The sequence below is a fragment of the Drosophila rhopaloa genome, unplaced genomic scaffold (assembly GCF_018152115.1).
Source record: "Drosophila rhopaloa isolate 14029-0021.01 unplaced genomic scaffold, ASM1815211v1 contig_2, whole genome shotgun sequence".
In the NCBI taxonomy this organism is placed as follows: Eukaryota; Metazoa; Arthropoda; class Insecta; order Diptera; family Drosophilidae; genus Drosophila; species Drosophila rhopaloa.
Window position 1 is genome coordinate 16,575,385 of NW_025335083.1, and position 18,784 is coordinate 16,594,168.

Here is an 18,784-nt window from a genome sequence, read left to right on the forward strand (position 1 = left end):
GGAATGCCATACCTCGTTGAATTCGTTATAAAATTTCCAATCGATTGGCATTCACAGCTAAAAAATTTAATTTTGGTCGATTTTTCGCCAAAAAAGATGAACTAACCCCTTATGAAAAATGCCAAAATCCGAAGGATCCGGAAAAATCGACTTATTTTGCAGTTTTTTGATCAAAACCATGGGAAATAATGGTCGCAAGATGGAATGCCATACCTCGTTGAATTCGTTATAAAATTTCCAATCGATTGGCATTCACATCTAAAAAATTTAATTTTGGTCGATTTTTCGCCAAAAAAGATGAACTAACCCCTTATGAAAAATGCCAAAATGCGAAGGATCCGGAAAAATCGACTTATTTTGCAGTTTTTTGACCAAAACCATTGGAAATAATGGTCGCACGATGGAATGCCATACCTTGATGAATTCGTTATAAAATTTCCAATCGATTGGCATTCACAGCTAAAAAATTTCATTTTGGTCGATTTTTCGCCAAAAAAGATGAACTAACCCCTTATGAAAAATGCCAAAATCCGAAGGATCCGGAAAAATCGACTTATTTTGCAGTTTTTTGATCAAAACCATGGGAAATAATGGTTGCAAGATGGAATGCCATACCTCGTTGAATTCGTTATAAAATTTCCAATCGATTGGCATTCACAGCTAAAAAATTTAATTTTGGTCGATTTTTCGCCAAAAAAGATGAACTAACCCCTTATGAAAAATGCCAAAATCCGAAGGATCCGGAAAAATCGACTTATTTTGCAGTTTTTTGATCAAAACCATGGGAAATAATGGTCGCAAGATGGAATGCCATACCTCGTTGAATTCGTTATAAAATTTCCAATCGATTGGCATTCACAGCTAAAAAATTTAATTTTGGTCGATTTTTCGCCAAAAAAGATGAACTAACCCCTTATGAAAAATGCCAAAATCCGAAGGATCCGGAAAAATCGACTTATTTTGCAGTTTTTTGATCAAAACCATGGGAAATAATGGTCGCAAGATGGAATGCCATACCTCGTTGAATTCGTTATAAAATTTCCAATCGATTGGCATTCACAGCTAAAAAATTTAATTTTGGTCGATTTTTCGCCAAAAAAGATGAACTCCTTATGAAAAATGCCAAAATCCGAAGGATTCGGAAAAATCGACTTATTTTGCAGTTTTTTGACCAAAACCATGGGAAATAATTGTCGCACGATGGAATGCCATACCTCGTTGAATTCGTTATAAAATTTCCAATCGATTGGCATTCACAGTTAAAAGATTTCATTTTGGTCGAGTTTTCGCCAAAAATTATGAACTCCTTATGAAAAATGCCAAAATTCGAAGGATCCGGAAAAATCGACTTGTTTTGCAGTTTTTTGACCAAAACCATGGGAAATAATGCTCAAATGTTGAATTCGTTATAAAATCTGCAATCGATTGGCATTTAAAACTAAAAAGTTTAATTTTGGTGCATTTTTCCCCAAAACATAAATCCGAACAATTCGAAAATTCGGAAATTGTTCGTACATGGGAACAACTTACAAGGAATTGGTTTCCGAGATCCGATAAGATATAAACGTCAATATAATAATATAAGCCTCTAAACCAAGATCTTTTGTATTGTACATTTTTTATTTACCATTTTGCTTGACATTTTGTTTCTGTTTATTACTAATTCACAATTCTTTGCTTGAAATACATAATAATTTTAATAATATATTATATTATGCATGTACGCACATACAAACATACTTACGTACGTAAGTTAATGAATTTTGTGTTGTCTTTTTCTTGGTAATATAATAGTTTAGCTTTTGCTATGCTTTTAAAATGCATGACATCCATTAGCGTTTACACTTTCATGGTTTTTCTAACAATTTATTATTTTGTATTTTCTTTTCTTACTTGGTTTTGTTTGTCGTTTATTGAAATCTGGTTTCGTTACTCAGTTTATAATTGCTTAGCAAAACTTCGACTCATTATAGGTTGAAATGATGAAGCATTGTTTTACGATTTGCTTAAATGCGCAGAAATACTTTTGAAGTAAACAATTTGCTTGTTTTTTTTATTTGTTTAAATTTCACAACATTGAAATTTTATTTCTTCATCAACACATGCAGTTTTTTAAAGTTTTATTTTTGGTGTGCTTTGTTAATAACATTTTGATTTCCATTGTATACTCGCTTCAATTTGCCTTTTGCTAATACTGAATTCTGTTGAGCCTTCTATTTTCTTTCTGTTGAGCCAACTCCTTGCTAAGAACTCATTCGAGCAATTTAATTCAACTTTTATGTCGGTGTATAAAAGTTTCATCCATTTGGGTTTCTTAAAGCTTTTCCATTTCCTCATTTGTTCAATCAACAATTTCAACTCTAATTCTCAACTTGGGTACAGAGAGCTGAGCTACATTTGTAAGGGTATGGGGGATGTATATATTTGGGATAAATATTTTGTAGACATATGTGTGTGTATGTTGACATTGTGTTTCGTAATCGTTCACTTCTAATTTACTAAAAATCTACAAAATATAATATTTTAATTTTTTCTCTGCTAAATATATTCTGCATAAACGTACTTTATAATGATTGTTTAACATTTATACATATCTTTTTATGCAATTTTTAATTTTATACTTTGTTTTTATATGTGGTTCTTGATGAGGTCAACTTTGATTTGCTTTATTTGAAACTTTCGGTTTTCATCTATTTGAATATTTTTATATTAAGAATGATCTTGTCTAAATGTTGATATGTGTTTACTGTTTTATGTTGTGGCTAATATGAAATTTTGGCTTTTTGGTTTATATTTTTACAATTTCGAAAAGGTTTAACTTTAACCGCATTCTTTTATGTGTTATTTCGGTTTTATTTTGTTTTCGATTTTATCTTTGTGTTAATAATATTCAGTCTATATAAACATTCATTTATACATTTATACTAAATTTTTGGAAAACAAAACGGGAAAAACGTGCGAAACTGACACAAAATTGATGCACATTTTCAGTTCCTCAACCAAAACTGGTAAAATTTCTCTAAAAAGAAATCGGATTCAAATAATGTGGAAATAAGAATACCCGAAGACCTGTGGATGAGCTGTTTTATATAGGAGAAAGTGTTTAATTTATGTAAATCTATCAAAAATTAATGTTTGTTTACTTTACCTCGCTATGCTTTACATATATATTCAATTATGTTTGTATAGTTAGGGCATGCTATTTGCTTTGCATTTGTTTCTGTATATTTAGTTAAATATTTTGTTATATTTGGTTTTTGTTTTGCTTTTGCTTGTTAACACATTCCTCTTGACGAGTTTTATTCAATGCATTTGATTTTTAGTTGTATCTTTCATTGCTGTTTCTGAATTTTTACTCAAGTTGGCTATACCATTTCACGTGATCTGACATTTTCTGCAACAGATTCCTTTAATTTTGCCTTTGCATTTGAATATAGATAGAAATCGATGAACATAAACGAATTGAACTATTTACATACACATAATAATACATAAACCCGTATACATATATAGGTTTCCGTTTGGTTATATCTCTAATCACTGATCTCAGTATGTGCTAGCTGTCCAAGTCACATACTCGCAGAAACCTACAAAAGCAAAACATCTGAGTTTTTGTAGGGTACAAGGATTTCGGTTTTTATTTGGTTTTGAGTCGAAAGTAAAACCTTTTGCAATATACTTTTCAACATCGTATGCTAAAATATTTATTTCTGATATTGTTATCCGTAATATTTTACGTCGTGCTTGGTAGAATAATGTTTATTAGAGTGTTCTAGCAGCGATTGAGCTAGCTGGGAAAATATTCATATAAATAAACGTATTTTATGTTATCAATTCACTAATTACTAAGCAAACCAATGCCAAGCATATCCTAAAATTAATGTTGTTTGCTCTACTTCTTTTTCGGCGCCATTTAGCTCCTTTAAAAAACTGCCAATTTTATTTGCCATCTCCATGCTCAATTATCCAAGGGCCCGAAGGTAGGCAATCCATTTTAATTAAATCAATCATCAATCGTTTATCTTCGCTTGCTCTCGGATTTTGAGGCATGAGGTGGCTGTACACCTGCACCGATATATAAAATTTATATGGATAAATGGTTAAATTAGCTATGTAAAAAAGTTCTTAACTTAAATCATTGTAGGCAGTATGTCATTTTGCTTTTTTTTCTCTAGCTGTTGTTCGTTTTGAGTTTGGGTCGAAAGAAACTGTGGAATAGTGTGTTAATTTTTCTGAACACAATTGCGTTATTATGACGATAATTAGAACTGAGCTTCAAATAAAATACTGTGAGTTGTTAAATACAAATATCATGTTCAACTTAGTCCATTAAAATGTTTTAAACTGTTGGAACGACTTGCCGAAAGGATTACCACCAAAAATAGTCTGAATACACTCAACGGTAATCCTTCACTTAAAGGAACATCTCTAATATTCTAGACCTTTGCGGTGCTATATATATGTATGTATGCCGTTCGGCACACACTGAAAAGCGTCTACACACTTAAAAAATTGGCAAAGCTTTTACAAAATTACGAAACTACGGTTACAAACTACTTTGCCAAAAAATAACAATACCAAGTGCAATACTGATTTGAGCCGATCATCATCAATCGATTTGGCCTGGCAGGTATTCGAAAACTAGACGTCTCGAAAGCAACTCTAAAAACTACCCACTGTGCTCAGGCTAGGTGGCGCTGCTCAGGCCAGGTGGCGCTGCTCCTCACAGATGGCGCTGCGCGTCGCCTCGCACTGGGCACAGTGCTTCTCCAGAAACTTCATGGACAAGTGGAACGTATACCGGTGCCGGGTGCAACGCCTTTACATCTTGTACTCGACGATCTTGTTGGGGTTGAGGAACTGCTCCCGCTGCGACGCCTCCAGGTGGGACACGGTGCGCGTCAAGGCCGAGCCCGAGCCCGATCCAGATCCTGCCCCTGCTCCTGATCCCGATCCAGCTGCCGATCCTGAGGCCGACTTGTGCTTGCCATCAGCGCCTCCCTGTCCTCCGCCGCTGGTGCGTCCTGTGTCCGTGCCAATGGGCTGGTACACGCCCTCGGCACTGATCACGCCCACATTGACTCCGGCGACCACTGGCTGCTGCAGATATCCGGAATACTGCGGCGGCAGCTGGTAATTGCCCGGCGGCTGCTGCTGCTGCTGTTGGTGGCTGCCCGCCCTCGGCTGCTCCGTGTGGGCAATGGGATACTGCTGCTGGTGGGCGTAGTCCTGGCTGCTGCCCACAGCGCCAGCGGCAGCCACCGGACCACCAGCTGCTCCTCCTCCGCCACTGGCCGATCCTGCTCCTCCGGCTCCACCGCCGCCCATCCGCGATCCGGAGTCGTCGTTGAGGCCCTCACCCATTTCGCCATCCCGATTGTGGCGCCCGCGGATGCACAACTTGGTGAAGAGCCACACCCTTCCGCGGTACAAGAGGTAGCAGCAGAAGTGCACAAAAAACGTGAAGATGATCGCACAGGCCGTCACAATGATCGCCTTACCCGGCTTGGTCCAGTCCATCATCGGGTAGATGGCAGTTTGGTTTTTCCTGCATCGAATATTTCAGGATTGTAAGCTATACTCAGTATTCCCTGGCCGAAACTCACCTGTCTGTGCCGCCGGCCAAGAAATAGATGCCCGTGAATATGGCATAGGCCAGGCCAATGCCGGTGGTGAAGTAGGCGTGGCTCATCTTTATCGGGTGCCCCACTATGGCCAAATCGATCAGCATTATAATCGTGTTGAGCACATGTACCATTATGTTCAGCGCATCGATCTTGTGTATTTCTGAAAGAACGAAAGCCTTGTTAGAACTGGGAAATCATTTATATATTATAATTTGTCTAACTATAGGATTTAATTTGTTTTGGAATGCCTTTTGTCAATTTACCATTATAACTAACAAATGCCATATATCTTTCCAAAATGTTTTTTAGATAGACATATAAGTAAATCTTTGAAATACCTCGGCTATTTATTTTGCTTACAATTTTTTCAAAAAGGACATCCCAATTTAAACTGAAAACCAAAGAGTGTAGAGCTGAATAACAAAGTTTTTCTTCTGCTTTTGTTTCTCGTCCTAAAGAATATGTAGTTAATTTTTTTAAAAAATATTAAAGTGCACAAAAGTGTGTTTCACACATCTTTATCTACAATATTCTGTATCGGTATCTATATAATAAATTGTTCACTTCTGGGCAGGCTGTTGCAGAACTCTCCAATTTGAAAGTCCCAACTCCTAATTCCTCCTCACATTTGGCTCTTGATGACTCTGGCTAAAAACTTTTGATTCGACGATCGACTGACGTAGGAGAGCTCGAATCCAATGTCATCGGCGGAGTCCAGAATGGCGTAGCAGGCGAGGAAGTCGAGCAGCAGCATCGTGGCGCAGAGAGGGATGTCGAGGAGGGGCGGAAAGTTATCCCAGTAGCCGGAGATCACCTGCGCCTGGAACTCAATTACCGGGAATCCGATTTGCCAGACCACAAAGTGAAGGGCTACTTCGTAGATGAGAGGTCGGTCCTGCAAGTGGACAACCACCACGACCATTAGCACAGTGGAGAACATGACGTATATGAACCAGGTGAGGAACAGGTAGGCCACTGGAGGGCAGTTGGGCAGCAGCAGTGACCCCACCAGCAGCAGCAGGGCCATCATGATCAGGATCTCCAGGCTGAGGAGCAGCACGTGCCCAGCCGGCTGCTCCGGCAGGACGAAGACCGTTCCCAGGGCCAGACATGCGGCGATGGAGCAGCTGGCTATCCAATTGATGGGGAACTTGCGGCGCAGCCAGGTCACTGATGCATAGACACACAGGGCGGTCAGTCCGATGCCAAAGCAGCAATAGGTGGCCACGCTGTCCGGCACCAGCGGATGTCCTCTGAAGAGATCCGGCAGGATGAGCAACACGATGGCCAGGACAATGAACACCAGGGCGGTGCCGTAGATCCGCAGGCGAACCGCGAGACGGAGGCGCCCGAGGCCATCGGCTGGCTGATCACTCATCGATGTGGGTCTGTTCCTTTCCCCTTTTTTTCCGGCTCTTTCCGGGGCCAGTGTCAAGTGTCAAAGGTGAGAGCTCGGCCTGACAGCCAGTATGTTAGGTGTAACCAGATCAGTATCAGCCCCGAATTTGAGCGTGCGATCCGCTGGATCCTCTTGCTCGACCAGCCGATACGTGGCGCAGTCCAGCACTGCCGAGAGTCAGCTGCAACGTCCGGAGTTGTACGACGGGGATGATTCGGCGGTGGAGGAGGGCCCGTCCTACAACCAGTTCCGGTCGAAGCGGGAGCAGTCCCTCTGGCTGTTCCGCAGCTACGTCTGCCTTCTGCTGGGCATCCAGGTGACCCTGGCCTCGCTGCAGTGGCTCGGCTCCACGTACCGCTGGCATCCGCAGCTGAATCCCGCCAACCGCAGCCTGTCCGTCCTCCTGCTCCTGCTCTCGTGGATCAACCTGACGCTGGCCTTCATCGGCTTCCGGCGGCTGCAGTTCACCTTCCCGCTGAACTGGATCGTCTTCGGCTGCATCTTCGAGAGCCTCACGCTGCTGGTGGTGTGCCTGCACATCCTCGAACAGGATTTAACCATGCCCTTCGTCCTGATTGGCATCGGAGTGCTGGTCATCTACACACTGCTGGGGCTGTGGGTGCCGGGCTTCCTCACCGCCAACCTCTGGATCCTCATCCTGGCGAGCATTGTGGTCTTCGTGGTCTCGTCCCTGGCCCTGGGCTACCGTCTGCAAATGCGCTACTATGTGCCGGCCAGCTTTTGCCTGGTCTTCTTCGGACCCTGGGCCATGTACAACTCCCAGAAGCTCTTCCTGCCCCGCCAGCGAACTGGTTACCTGCCCCACCAATACCTGGAGGCGGCGGCCAGGATGTTCATCACTTTCGCATTCACCGTGAGCGGCGTTATCTTTGCCCACCGCTGGTCCGCCGACACTTTGGATGCCAACGGCTAGCTGGGATTGGCAAGTGGTCTCCTGGTTGAGATTTGAGTGGATAAGGGACTCTGGGGCTGATCCTTTTGGTTTTCATGTTTTTTGTAAGTCTTTCTATGTGCTCTGCATATTTAATTAAATTGTCACGTATTTATTTTTTAGCAATTGATTAATGAGTTCCTTGACATATATTTAAGAAATGGTTTTATAGCTAAACTTTTGTAAAATTTCATGAATAAATGTTTTAGTTCGACTTTGCCGCGAACGTCATCTTTAAATAATCTTTTAAGATGATTTTGTTCAAATTTTCTAATTTCATCGTTTCTTAAATAATTTTTTAAAAGGCAGCGCAGAAGATTGACTGATCCTTAGATTTACGTGTTTAAGTTACTTTAAATGGTATACTACAACGTGTTTATATATAAACAGCCCAACATTGCTGATATCTCAACAAATAAATCATGAAAATATATCTTTTAAATAAATATAAAAAATATCCATTGTTCATTCCCCAAATTGTTTTTCATTTCTTTCTCCTAAAAATTACATTGATGGTTTAAATGGTTGATGGCTTAATTTAAAGTTAAAAGTTTCTGGCGCTCCGAAATTTCACTTTCGGCTTAAGCTGGATGAAAAAAGATTCCTCGGACATTCCAGGCTTGCACCTTGGATTGCTCACTTACCAGGATTGTGGACCAATAGCCAGTAGCACATGGTGACGATGAACGCATAGACAGTGGCACAGGTGTAGAGCACCCAGTAGAGGTGGTGCAGGCGGCTCTTCTTCGCCTGCCGCACGATCTCGAAGTCCTCGCGCTCCACCATCATGCCCTGGGTGACTATCCAGGCGGCCAGCCAGGCCTGCACCGTGCAGAAGAGCAGGCCCCAGTGGGTCAGGTAGATCCACCACTTGGCGTAGTGGTGCTCGAAGTGCTCGTCCGTGCGCCCGATGTCCAGCAGGGAGCAGACCAGTGCCGCCAGGCAGGTGATGGCCGTTATCCAGCGGTAGAACAGGTACACGATGCGCACCTGCGTGTTGCGCTGCCACTGAAGGGAGATGAGGATTTTAATAAAACCTTTTAAAATAGCTTCAGCAATCTCTGAAATTCTTGCTTCTCTAAACTATCATTTCCCAATTTATTTGGTGTGAGAATATTTAACACTTCATATTTAAAGCTCTGACATTTTCTGTAGTCGTTAACAAAGGCCTATATTTTGCCACTTAGTAGCGATGTCATTATCTAATACTTAAAAAAAAGAAAAATAATAATAAAAATATATCAAATTTAAAATACTTGTTGTAAATGGAAAAGTTTCTTGCCTACAATTTTCTTAAATTAATCAAACATATTCCTGAAAAAGTGTACCTTTCTTTAATAAACCTGTTATAAGGACGGTATAGAATGTGGTTCACCCATTTAAAAAAAACAATTGAATGTAAACTCCCTAACATTTTAATAGGTTGTTCTGGAAAAATTACCCATTTTTCAATAATTTTTATAACAAACCTTTCTTTAAGGCTGTTTTAGGGGATTGTGCAATAAATCAAGATGTCTTAATATTTTTGGAAATAAGCCTGCTTCACTTGTTCTTTCTGGACTTTTTTTAAGCCTCTCTAATAATTTTAGTAATAAAATAAAATTAAGCAACGACCAATTTATTCATATATTTGTATACAAATGTATCTCACCTGGCACAAGTAAAAGTTGTGGCGATGCACATGGTCCGGGGTGAACTCCGGGAAGCAGCTGTTCCACAATTTGCTAACCATCATTCTCTGATTGCCCAGGCAGCTGCCGGCGTTGGTGGCGAACTGATTGAAGCCCTCGCAGCTGTCCTGCGAAGGATATTGGTAGGAGTGGTAGGACTGCTGCTGCAGTTGCTGCTGCGACGGCTGGAATTGCTGGTGCTGCTGTGGGTAGTGCGACTGATGTTGCTGCTGTCGCTGTTGCTGGTGATGCTGCTGCTGGTGATGCTGTTGCTGCTGCTGCTGCTGCTGATGCTGCTGTTGGTATTGATAGGTCTGATAGCGCTGCTCCTCCGGGACACGCTGCGACTGACCGCCGCCACCCAGTTCGGCTCCACCCCGGCCGGTCGATCCGGCTGATCCTGCTGATCCTGCTCCTCCCGCTGCGGCTGAGCCGTGCTCCGTTTGGTACTCGTGTTGCGGCGGCGTCTTGTGGCTGTGCAGGCTGTCCCGGCCGCTGCTGCCGTAGGGATGCAGAAAGTCCGGCAGGTCAAGGATGTGCGCCAGCTGCGTGGCCACCTCCTCGTCGTCCTCGTCCTCGTCCTCCTCCTCCTGCAGATGGAAGAAGCGCAGTTCCTCGAGACTCGAGCAGTCCGTGGAGAGCAGGGCCTGCGGCAGACACTCCTCGAGCAGGTCCTCCTCGTCTTCAGTGGTGCTGGCGAAGCCCGGCAGATAGCCGTAGTTGTCGTAGGCGTCGTACCGCCTGCGGGGCGTGGCCTTGTAGCGATAGCCAGCTTGCAGCTCCTCCGCCGCACTCCCGTACTCCCGGAACGGCGAGGTGGAGACCGCTGATGCCGATGCCGCTGCTGCTGCTGCTGCCGCTGCTGATACCGATGCCGCTGCTGCAACTGCCGCCGGTGTGGGCGGTACAGGCGGTGGAACGGTCCGGGTACTGCGACTGCTGAAGTAGTAGTCGGTGGCTACACTCGGCGCTGGCGGTGGAGGCGGTAAGGCTGCCGGAATGGCCAACGGCGGCAAATAGCCGGGCGAACTTCCCGCTGAGGCTAACAGCGGCGTGGGCGAGGCATCGAAGTTGATAAGCGCCGCCGCCGGATAACCGCCGCCGGAATAGCCGCCCACACTGCGGTACGGATATTGGTAGGGGGTGCTGCCCGCGGCACCGCTGCTGGTGGTTCCTATATAGATGTGCGCCGAGGTGGACGGCAGATGGTACCAGCTATAAAGACATTAGGTCAACGAATGAAACCCTTATTATTACTGACTACTTTGTGGTATTTACACAGTATTTACTAAATTGTATGGTCTTGTAAATTTGCATCCATCAATGAGTTTAAGTGAATGTCCGTTAAAATTACTCATACGTAAAAATAAATTAGTTCATCAAAGTCAACAGTGCGTATGAGTATTATAAGCAGACCCTTAAACACAATTTATTATACAAATAATTTCTAATATCTCTTGAATGCACAAAAGCGCTTTGCTTAAGCGGGTATAGATAAGAATCTTAAAATACGTTTTTCGTTCAAAAGCCGTTTTTTTTGGAAAACAAGGAATTCGTATTTACAATTTTTAGTGTTTAAGAATTTAAGTAGAAACCCACATTACTTTAAGATTTATAAAGAAAATATAATAGATATGATTCTAGGTGATATCCAAAAATATTTAAATATTGCAAAACTTAATTTCCGTTTTAGTCACGGCAGTAAAGGGTGCTATAAAATTAAAATTAGTATAATAAACATTTAAAAAAAATGTATTGATTCCGATTGTGTGGTATTACCTGGCTAGGTTGCCGCTGCCCAGACCGAAGCCCAGGCCCAGTCCGAGACCCAGATCGGTGTTGGTGCTGCCGCGACTGAAGTAGTAGCTATACTGCTGCTGCTGTTGTTGCTGCTGCTGCTGCTGTTGCAGTTGCTGGTGCTGCAGTTGCAGCTGCTGCGCCGCGAAGAGCTGCTGCTGCTGGGCTAGATGCTGCTGCTGCTGGTGGGGGGCTGCGTAGTCGGTGAGCCAACGTTGCCGCAGGCACGAGTAACTCTGCTGCAACTCACGCTCGAGTCGCTGCAGCAGCAATTGTTGCTGCAGCTGCTGGATCTGCAGTTGCTGCTGCTGCTGGGCTAGCAATTGCTGCTGCACGAGCTGCTGGTGCTGTTGCTGCTGCTGTTGTTGCTGCTGTTGGCCACTAATTGGCACCGCTCTAAAGTAAAACTGCGCGTAATCCAATGTGAAGGCGTTCCTCTACAACTCCGACGCGCGTCTACCACATTCACGCTTGGCTTTTGTTCGCGTCACTCCCTGCAGTTGCTGTTGCTGTTGCTTTTGTCCTTTGTGTCCTTTGTGGCTTTTGCTCCTGTTGCAGTTGCAAGTGGCAAGACGTCTGAGCCTGTAAGTGGAGCAAGGCATAGAGGCATTGAGTTGAGTCGACTGCTTTTCACATGCGAGTGCATAATGTACTAATTAGGCGGGCGTTAAGCATACGCCCCGTGGCTCGGGATGAGGTGCTCAATCCCAACCTCCGAGTGGTGGCAATATTAGCTTCTTATTCACAAAAATGTAAACTTTATCTTTAAATATAAGAATATTTTTAAGAAATGAATTTCGAGGATTAAGTCTCATCAAATAAACCTCTAGATAATCCCTAAATTATATTTTCTACTTTTTACCCCTGTTGATAGTTATTACGATTTAAAATTGATGTAATTGTTTTGGAAAAAAAGGATATAAAAAGTAGTTTTTGAATCTATTAATTATAATCTTCAAATAATCCTAGGTTCCTTAAAAAGGACCAGAAACATCTAGTCTTAATTTCAAAATTTGTTCATCAAAAAACGTTTTTTCCCTCCTGTAATTAAAAAATGGCTACGGGCCTGGCCAAGATGTTGAAAGATAAAGGCAGAAATGTGCGCTCCACTGAACGCTCAGAAAGCGTTTCTTTGAAACACTAATTTTCTGCAGCGTTAGCACAGACGTTCTCAACTTTCGAGGAATAAAAAATAAGCAGGAAAAGATGGGAAAAGGAGAATGTGAGCCCCGAAGGCAGTTTCCATGCAAAGATGTTCATTAAAAATTCCTTGCTCTTCGCATAAAATCTTTAACTATCAAATATATAGGATTTTTACTTGAGTTTTGAACTCTATTGAACTTGTTTTGTTAGCGTTTAAATGAAAAAGAAATACAAATAATAACTAAAAATTGTTGAATTCTTTTAACCACAGATTATGCAAATAGTTGAATGACTTTTGTTTAGTTTAAGTAATTCAATAATATTTGTGAATTTTTGTAGTGCTGTGTAAGAAGCTTTCAAGCAATTATCTCCTATTTCTCGGCAAATGCCGCAGGGTTAAACTATTTCCACAGCATTATCCTTGCGCTGCAGACATTCGCCCACCAGCATTAATGTCCTTTGCAAGAGTAGGCGGCGGGCAAATAAAATCAAATCAAATTGCGCGTGCCTCAGCAAAACGCAGAACGGCGACCAGGAAACGCCGTTGTGGCCATTTTGGTTGCGTTGCTTTTCCGCTGCAGAATTGAGTTGCAGTTAGTTGAGTTGTCTGCTGGGTGGGGAAAGTGTCGGGGAAAGGGTTTTCTGTGTGTGTGTGTGTGTGTGTGCTTGTGCATGCCTTTTGACGTCATCAGCAAATACTTTACTCCTGGCACTGGGTTTTGTTGTTCTTGTTGCCCTTGTTTACACAGCTGCTATGGGGGCCGCATTTAGTTGTTGCCACTACCGCAGCCGCTGGTTGCTGCAACATTTACATTGGCAATTTGCTTGGAAAAGCACTTACACCATCATCCTCCTTGTACGAACTGTGCAGCACACACCAACACAGATGCCACCGTGCACACTTCCGGCCACAAGTCTGTGCTTTTGGCCTAACCCGAACTTCCGACATTGCCACCAAGTCCAGAAATGCCCTTTGTTTCGTTGGGTCCACTTTAAACATACAACATTTTTTATTTTAGTTTAACCCCAATACACTTTGGATTTTTTTGTAATTACATTAGGTCTTTTAATTTCTCACATTTAAATTCCACAAAAAAAAATAAACATTCAAAGCGTTGAAATTGTAAATTGTGTAGAAATATGATGATTAATCATCATCCAAAACCTCCAATTGATATAAAACTGTATTTGTTATGGTGGTTACTATTCGATAATATTGAATATCTCTTAAAAAAATTATACAAGATATTAATAAAAACGGAAATAATATATTAGTCTTAATTTTTATTCTTTCTTGCTTCCGATCACACCGGCCACCGGCTACTTTATTACTACAATAATTACATTTTATGTCAATGTACAGAGCATTCATGATTTGGTAACTAAAAAATGCAAGTGCCGACTCAACTTATGTTTTTGCCCTTTGTTACATAGATTTTAAAACCCCGCATTGTGTGTGAAAACTTCGTTAAACTTGTGTGAAAACTTTTTGCTTCCATCACTTTAAGACTCCTCATTGTGATGGCCTACACAAAAAAAAGGCCAAGAATGATAAGAGAACGAAAGAGAGGGAATAAAGTTTTGTTGAACATTTAGTTAAAGTCGTTTGGATGGGTTTCAGCCCTGGCTGTTTATTTATAGCCCACTTGGCAGCCAGAGAAGAAAAATGAAAAATTTGACAATAGTTTTTTGCAGCGGCAATTAGGAGCACGCAGCACGTTGCAGGTCATAAAGCCGAGAATGAATTGCCCAACAAAGTTGCAATTGAAATGGAAATTTAAATTTAATGGCTTTGAGCGGAGATCGCGCAGCATTTAACGTGGAGTCATACGAAGTGAGGGAATGGCTCAATAGTCGAGGAGTTGTGTGCTTAACCTGCATCATAAATTCTCTCAAGTGGGGAGCAGTCAAATAAACACACACACGTTGCGGACATCATGTCGTATGCGCGATGTCAATGAATGGTGCGCGTGGAGGAAGGACACTGTACATTAATGCTAATTTAATTACGAAAACGTGGCTGAGTGTGCTTTTCCGTCACGTTCCTTCATATCCGCAAAAATTCAGCTATTAAATTCCATCGAAAATTGTTTTAAAAGACTTAACCTGCATTTATTATCCTAATATCCACTGCAATTTGGTTTAATTCTTAGCTAAATCTATGCTCGAAAACATTTATTAAATCCCAAATGCTTTGAAAAGTATTCATCTAATATTTGAGTGGAATCCCCAGAAGATCCAAATAATTTTCTTCCACTTCAAAATAATCAGCAACTCTTGCAAATAACTTGCCAAGCACATGTAGCCTTAGAAATTTGCTGTATTTTCCTGGAAGCTACCCACTCTGCTGCTCCACTAAAATAAGCGAAAATAAAAAGAATTTTTGGTTCGTTTTAATTAAATTGCATTCTTTTCGAAATGCCACTTTCATCTGGCGCTGGCGAAGAATACTTTAAGCAAACCTCCCTCGGAAATACTTACACTTGGCTGACTTGGAATTTCTGTTAATCAAACGCAGCAGCTTACAGCATGAAAATGCTTAATTGTATTATTACATAACTTTTACTCAGCCGAAGGAAGAGGCAAGTGGGGACTGAAAGGGAATATTTCATATCCTACTTGATATATGTAAGAGTCGTTGGCAATTAATCCATGTGTTTGCCAAGAATAAATCGATGCGGTCTCAAAGGATAATTAATGCGTCACCAGAGCACAGAGATCTGAGCATGACAGGAGCTTGGCGAATTTTATATGCCATAACTGTGAGCTCTGTATCAATAACTTATCGCAAATATATGTTCATACGTATCCTTAATGAATCCAACAAAATTCAAAAATTATAAATCACAGTTTCACAGCTTTGCTTATCGGGGCACTTAACTTTCTCTTGTCTTTTTACTATAAACACACACTAAGCCCCTTAATACTAAACAAAAACCCTACACTCAAAAATATGTTAATATCCACATTTAAACTAAAGTCAACGAAATTAATTAACCTATTACATTTTTTTATTTTTAAAACTAGTATATTTACCCTTTGCCATTTAAATAGTTCAATTTGTGTCATAAAAAGTGATTTAATTCTAAAATATAGTCAACCTTTAGTAATGGAAAGTATAACCAATTAAAACTGTCCTCTTTACATTTGTAAAAGAAAACTGTTTGTTTATTTAGCATTTCGAAACTTATTAAAAACAATATGAAGGCCTTTACTGTTGTTACACAAATATTATCTTTGACCAAAACGTAAATAGAACAAGAAAGGAAAGCTAACTTCGGGCGGAGCCGAAGTTGAAATACCCTTGCAGAATATTCTGCAAATTATGTTCTCCAAAATAATTCATATGATGCATTCTTAATACTCATAAAAAATCCCAACTTCCTAACTTTAAAAACACCAAAGTTATGGCATTTCCGATCAATCAGTTATATGGCAGCTATAAGATATAGTCGTCCGATCCTTATGAAATTTGGTAGGTCGGATTAATTGGCCAAATATATAACCCATAGAAAATCCCAACTTCCTAACTTAACAAACACCAAAGTTATGGCATTTCCGATCAATCAGTTATATAGCAGCTATAGGATATAGTCGGCCGATCCTTATGAAATTTGGTACGTCGGATTGATTGGCCAAATATAATACCCATAGAGAGTCCCAACTTCCTAACTTAACAAACAGCAGAGTTATGGCATTTCCGATCAATCAGTTATATGGCAGCTATAGGATATAGTCGGCCGATCCCGGCCGTTCCGACTTATATACTGCGTGCAAAGGAAAGAAGGGTGTGTGCAAAGTTTCAATTCGATATCTTCAAAACTGAGAGACTAGTTCGCGTAGAAACAGACAGACGGACAGACAGACGGACAGACGGACAGACGGACAGACGGACAGACGGACAGACGGACAGACGGACATGGCTATATCAACTCAGGAGGTGATCCTGATCAAGAATATATATACTTTATAGGGTCGGAGATGTCTCCTTCACTGCGTTGCACACTTTTGACCAAAATTATAATACCCTCTGCAAGGGTATAAAAAGAAGTTCAGTTTAAACTGCATAAACTGCGTATCTAACTATTTTCTGAGTGTAGTTACGTGTAAATAAGCTGGCACATGCTATATGTAAGCATTTCCTAGTCTGGCTTTTGTATTGAAAATAGAAACCTTGCCGAGCTAATGTACAATTTTCTGCTCCCTAGAAAGGGGAAAGAGATGAGGGCCCATGACGCCAGGATGGAGGTGGACATGTGATCGGGAAAAGGGGGGAGGTGACGTGTGTGTCTATGTAAACAGGAAGTGTTGCGCCGCAGGCAATGTTGCAACAAAAAGCCTGTCGAAGGACCGGGAGGGGAGTCAACGGTCGTGCTAACTGAAACCCCCTTCCCCTCCCCACCTTTCTGTCTGCCATTTGGGATTTTGCAGAAATATTTGCTTACATGAAATTAAAGGGGGCCACCAACAGTTAATGAATGGCCTGCCACCTGTGTGTGCTTTTAATGAGCTAAAGTAGGGACTGCATCATGAGTGCTTATTGGAAGGCGAATTTTTACTGCGGATGTTGAGAGCTCTATCGTAGAGACAACAGCTTTTATGCCAGCGTCTGTTTATTTTTGTTTCCTTAATTATACCATTAAATATAAATTGCGATTAGCCTATTATTTATTAAATATGAAATTATTGCTAAAAGCTGTAGGCTGAATTTGTAATTGCTTCGTACATTTTCCGATTAAAATGGCCTTGCGCAAATATATAAATAAAGCTTTAAAATTAATAGCTAATAAATAGTTATTTGGCACTTCCATAACCACAAAGATAAGAGCCAGCAATTAGTGCTCGAATTGGCATTTCCGTTTTTCAAACAAACATTCGCCGATAAAGTACTTAAAAACAAGAGTCTGCCAGCCTTTAAGCCAACATTAAGTTTTTGGTTCTTTCATCGAAAACAAATGGCCCGGCATTGGAATCTTGTTGATGGCATATATACAAAATAGTTTGCCCAAAAGCCGAAAAAAGTCATAGCTGCCATAAATCAGAGAGAAAAAGTGAGTGAACAAGCTCGGGCCAGCACAAATATTGCCGCAGCAGCAAAATGAAAGTTTGAGAAACGGCTTCCAGAGGAAAAACTGAAGATTCCACGACACATTTGTGGCTGATGGAGGGGAAAAAGAATGAAAATATATTTCCGCCAACGACAATCAGGTGAAATGCAAAATGTGTCGAGGAAGTTGTCAAAACATTCTGATAACATTTTCTGGTCAGGACTTCGGTAAAAATGGCGCCGTTTGGCAGATGATGGGGTACATGTACATCCTGACCCTAATTGAGGGCGGGGTCCAACTTGTCTGTGCAGGTTCTTAAAGTCCATTAATTTCTGGTCGAAACTTTTCCATGCTGGAGGCCTCTTGCAAGCTCCCCTTTTATTTATTGTACCGCGGCCCCAACGATGGCAATATATTTTTCCACGCCTTGCATTTTACATCATTTTTTCTCCAGAGCCCGCCATCTCCATAATTTCAAGGATTTTTCCACAGAAGCCTTCAAAAGAAATTAATCTTGCGAACGCGAAACCAACGAAAATTTACGAGGTGCCTTGCCAAAGGTGGAATCTCATTTTTCCGCCAATAAATTTATTTATTCCGTAGTAATTAATCGAGTTTTTAAATATATGCAGCTACAAAATAAATAGTTTAATTAATGACGAGCATATTCTATGTTCAAATAGATTAGTCTAGTTTAATCAAATCAAACAAAAGGTTTTATTTTAATTAACAAATAAAAGCCTTGATTGCTACAAGCTGGTTGGAGAGCAAAACAATTGAGAAAGCTAGTAATTGAAAGGGATCCGAACAACAAAACAACTTTCGTACAAGAGCCGTGGGTGGTTCACAAACAATTGCTTTACAACGTTTTCCTTGTCAGCTGACTTTTTGCATTCACTGTAGCTGCTGCCTGTGGAGCTCACTATAGTTTTACTTATTCAATTTTTATAGCAACGATAAAGTAAAGGATAAATGGTAGATATGATGGATAGTTGATATAAACACCTTCGAGAATGGTATTTTTATATCACCAAGAAAATAGTAATTTTATTTTAAAAGAATAATATATGAAGAATATTTTATTAAATCTTGGCGAAGTAATTTTGTATTATTAATTTATTATTATTACTAGGCCATGATTTAATGAA

At 41.0% G+C, this 18,784-nt stretch overlaps 3 protein-coding genes across 3 annotated transcripts; 1 reads left to right on the top strand and 2 right to left on the bottom strand.

The window, feature by feature from the left end:
- Positions 1–1,599: 1,599 nt before the first annotated feature.
- On the bottom strand, positions 1,600–13,537 carry LOC108054014. The gene is made up of 6 exons (XM_044460467.1): positions 13,430–13,537; positions 11,428–11,882; positions 9,630–10,863; positions 8,623–8,986; positions 5,607–5,787; positions 1,600–5,548 (listed from the first exon to the last, which is right to left on the bottom strand). Exons 1-6 carry the CDS (start codon positions 13,535–13,537, stop codon positions 4,822–4,824), a joined length of 3,069 nt encoding a protein of 1,022 aa, XP_044316402.1. The 3' UTR covers positions 1,600–4,821.
- On the bottom strand, positions 6,130–7,105 carry LOC108054016. Its single transcript, XM_017136765.2, has one exon. It carries the CDS (start codon positions 7,003–7,005, stop codon positions 6,250–6,252), a length of 756 nt encoding a protein of 251 aa, XP_016992254.1. The 5' UTR covers positions 7,006–7,105; the 3' UTR covers positions 6,130–6,249.
- On the top strand, positions 7,007–8,107 carry LOC108054015. Its single transcript, XM_017136764.2, has one exon. It carries the CDS (start codon positions 7,097–7,099, stop codon positions 7,958–7,960), a length of 864 nt encoding a protein of 287 aa, XP_016992253.2. The 5' UTR covers positions 7,007–7,096; the 3' UTR covers positions 7,961–8,107.
- Positions 13,538–18,784: the final 5,247 nt, after the last annotated feature.

Excerpts from the sequence above, each read along its gene's own strand:
- LOC108054014 (XM_044460467.1), bottom strand. The coding sequence starts at position 13,537 with ATGTCGGAAGTTCGGGTTAGGCCAAAAGCACAGACTTGTGGCCGGAAG. Across the intron at positions 10,864-11,427 it reads GGCAGCGGCAACCTAGCCAG|CTGGTACCATCTGCCGTCCA; the intron begins GTAATACCACAC and ends ATGTCTTTATAG. Across the intron at positions 5,549-5,606 it reads TTGGCCGGCGGCACAGACAG|GAAAAACCAAACTGCCATCT; the intron begins GTGAGTTTCGGC and ends TATTCGATGCAG.
- LOC108054015 (XM_017136764.2), top strand. The coding sequence starts at position 7,097 with ATGTTAGGTGTAACCAGATCAGTATCAGCCCCGAATTTGAGCGTGCGA.
- LOC108054016 (XM_017136765.2), bottom strand. The coding sequence starts at position 7,005 with ATGAGTGATCAGCCAGCCGATGGCCTCGGGCGCCTCCGTCTCGCGGTT.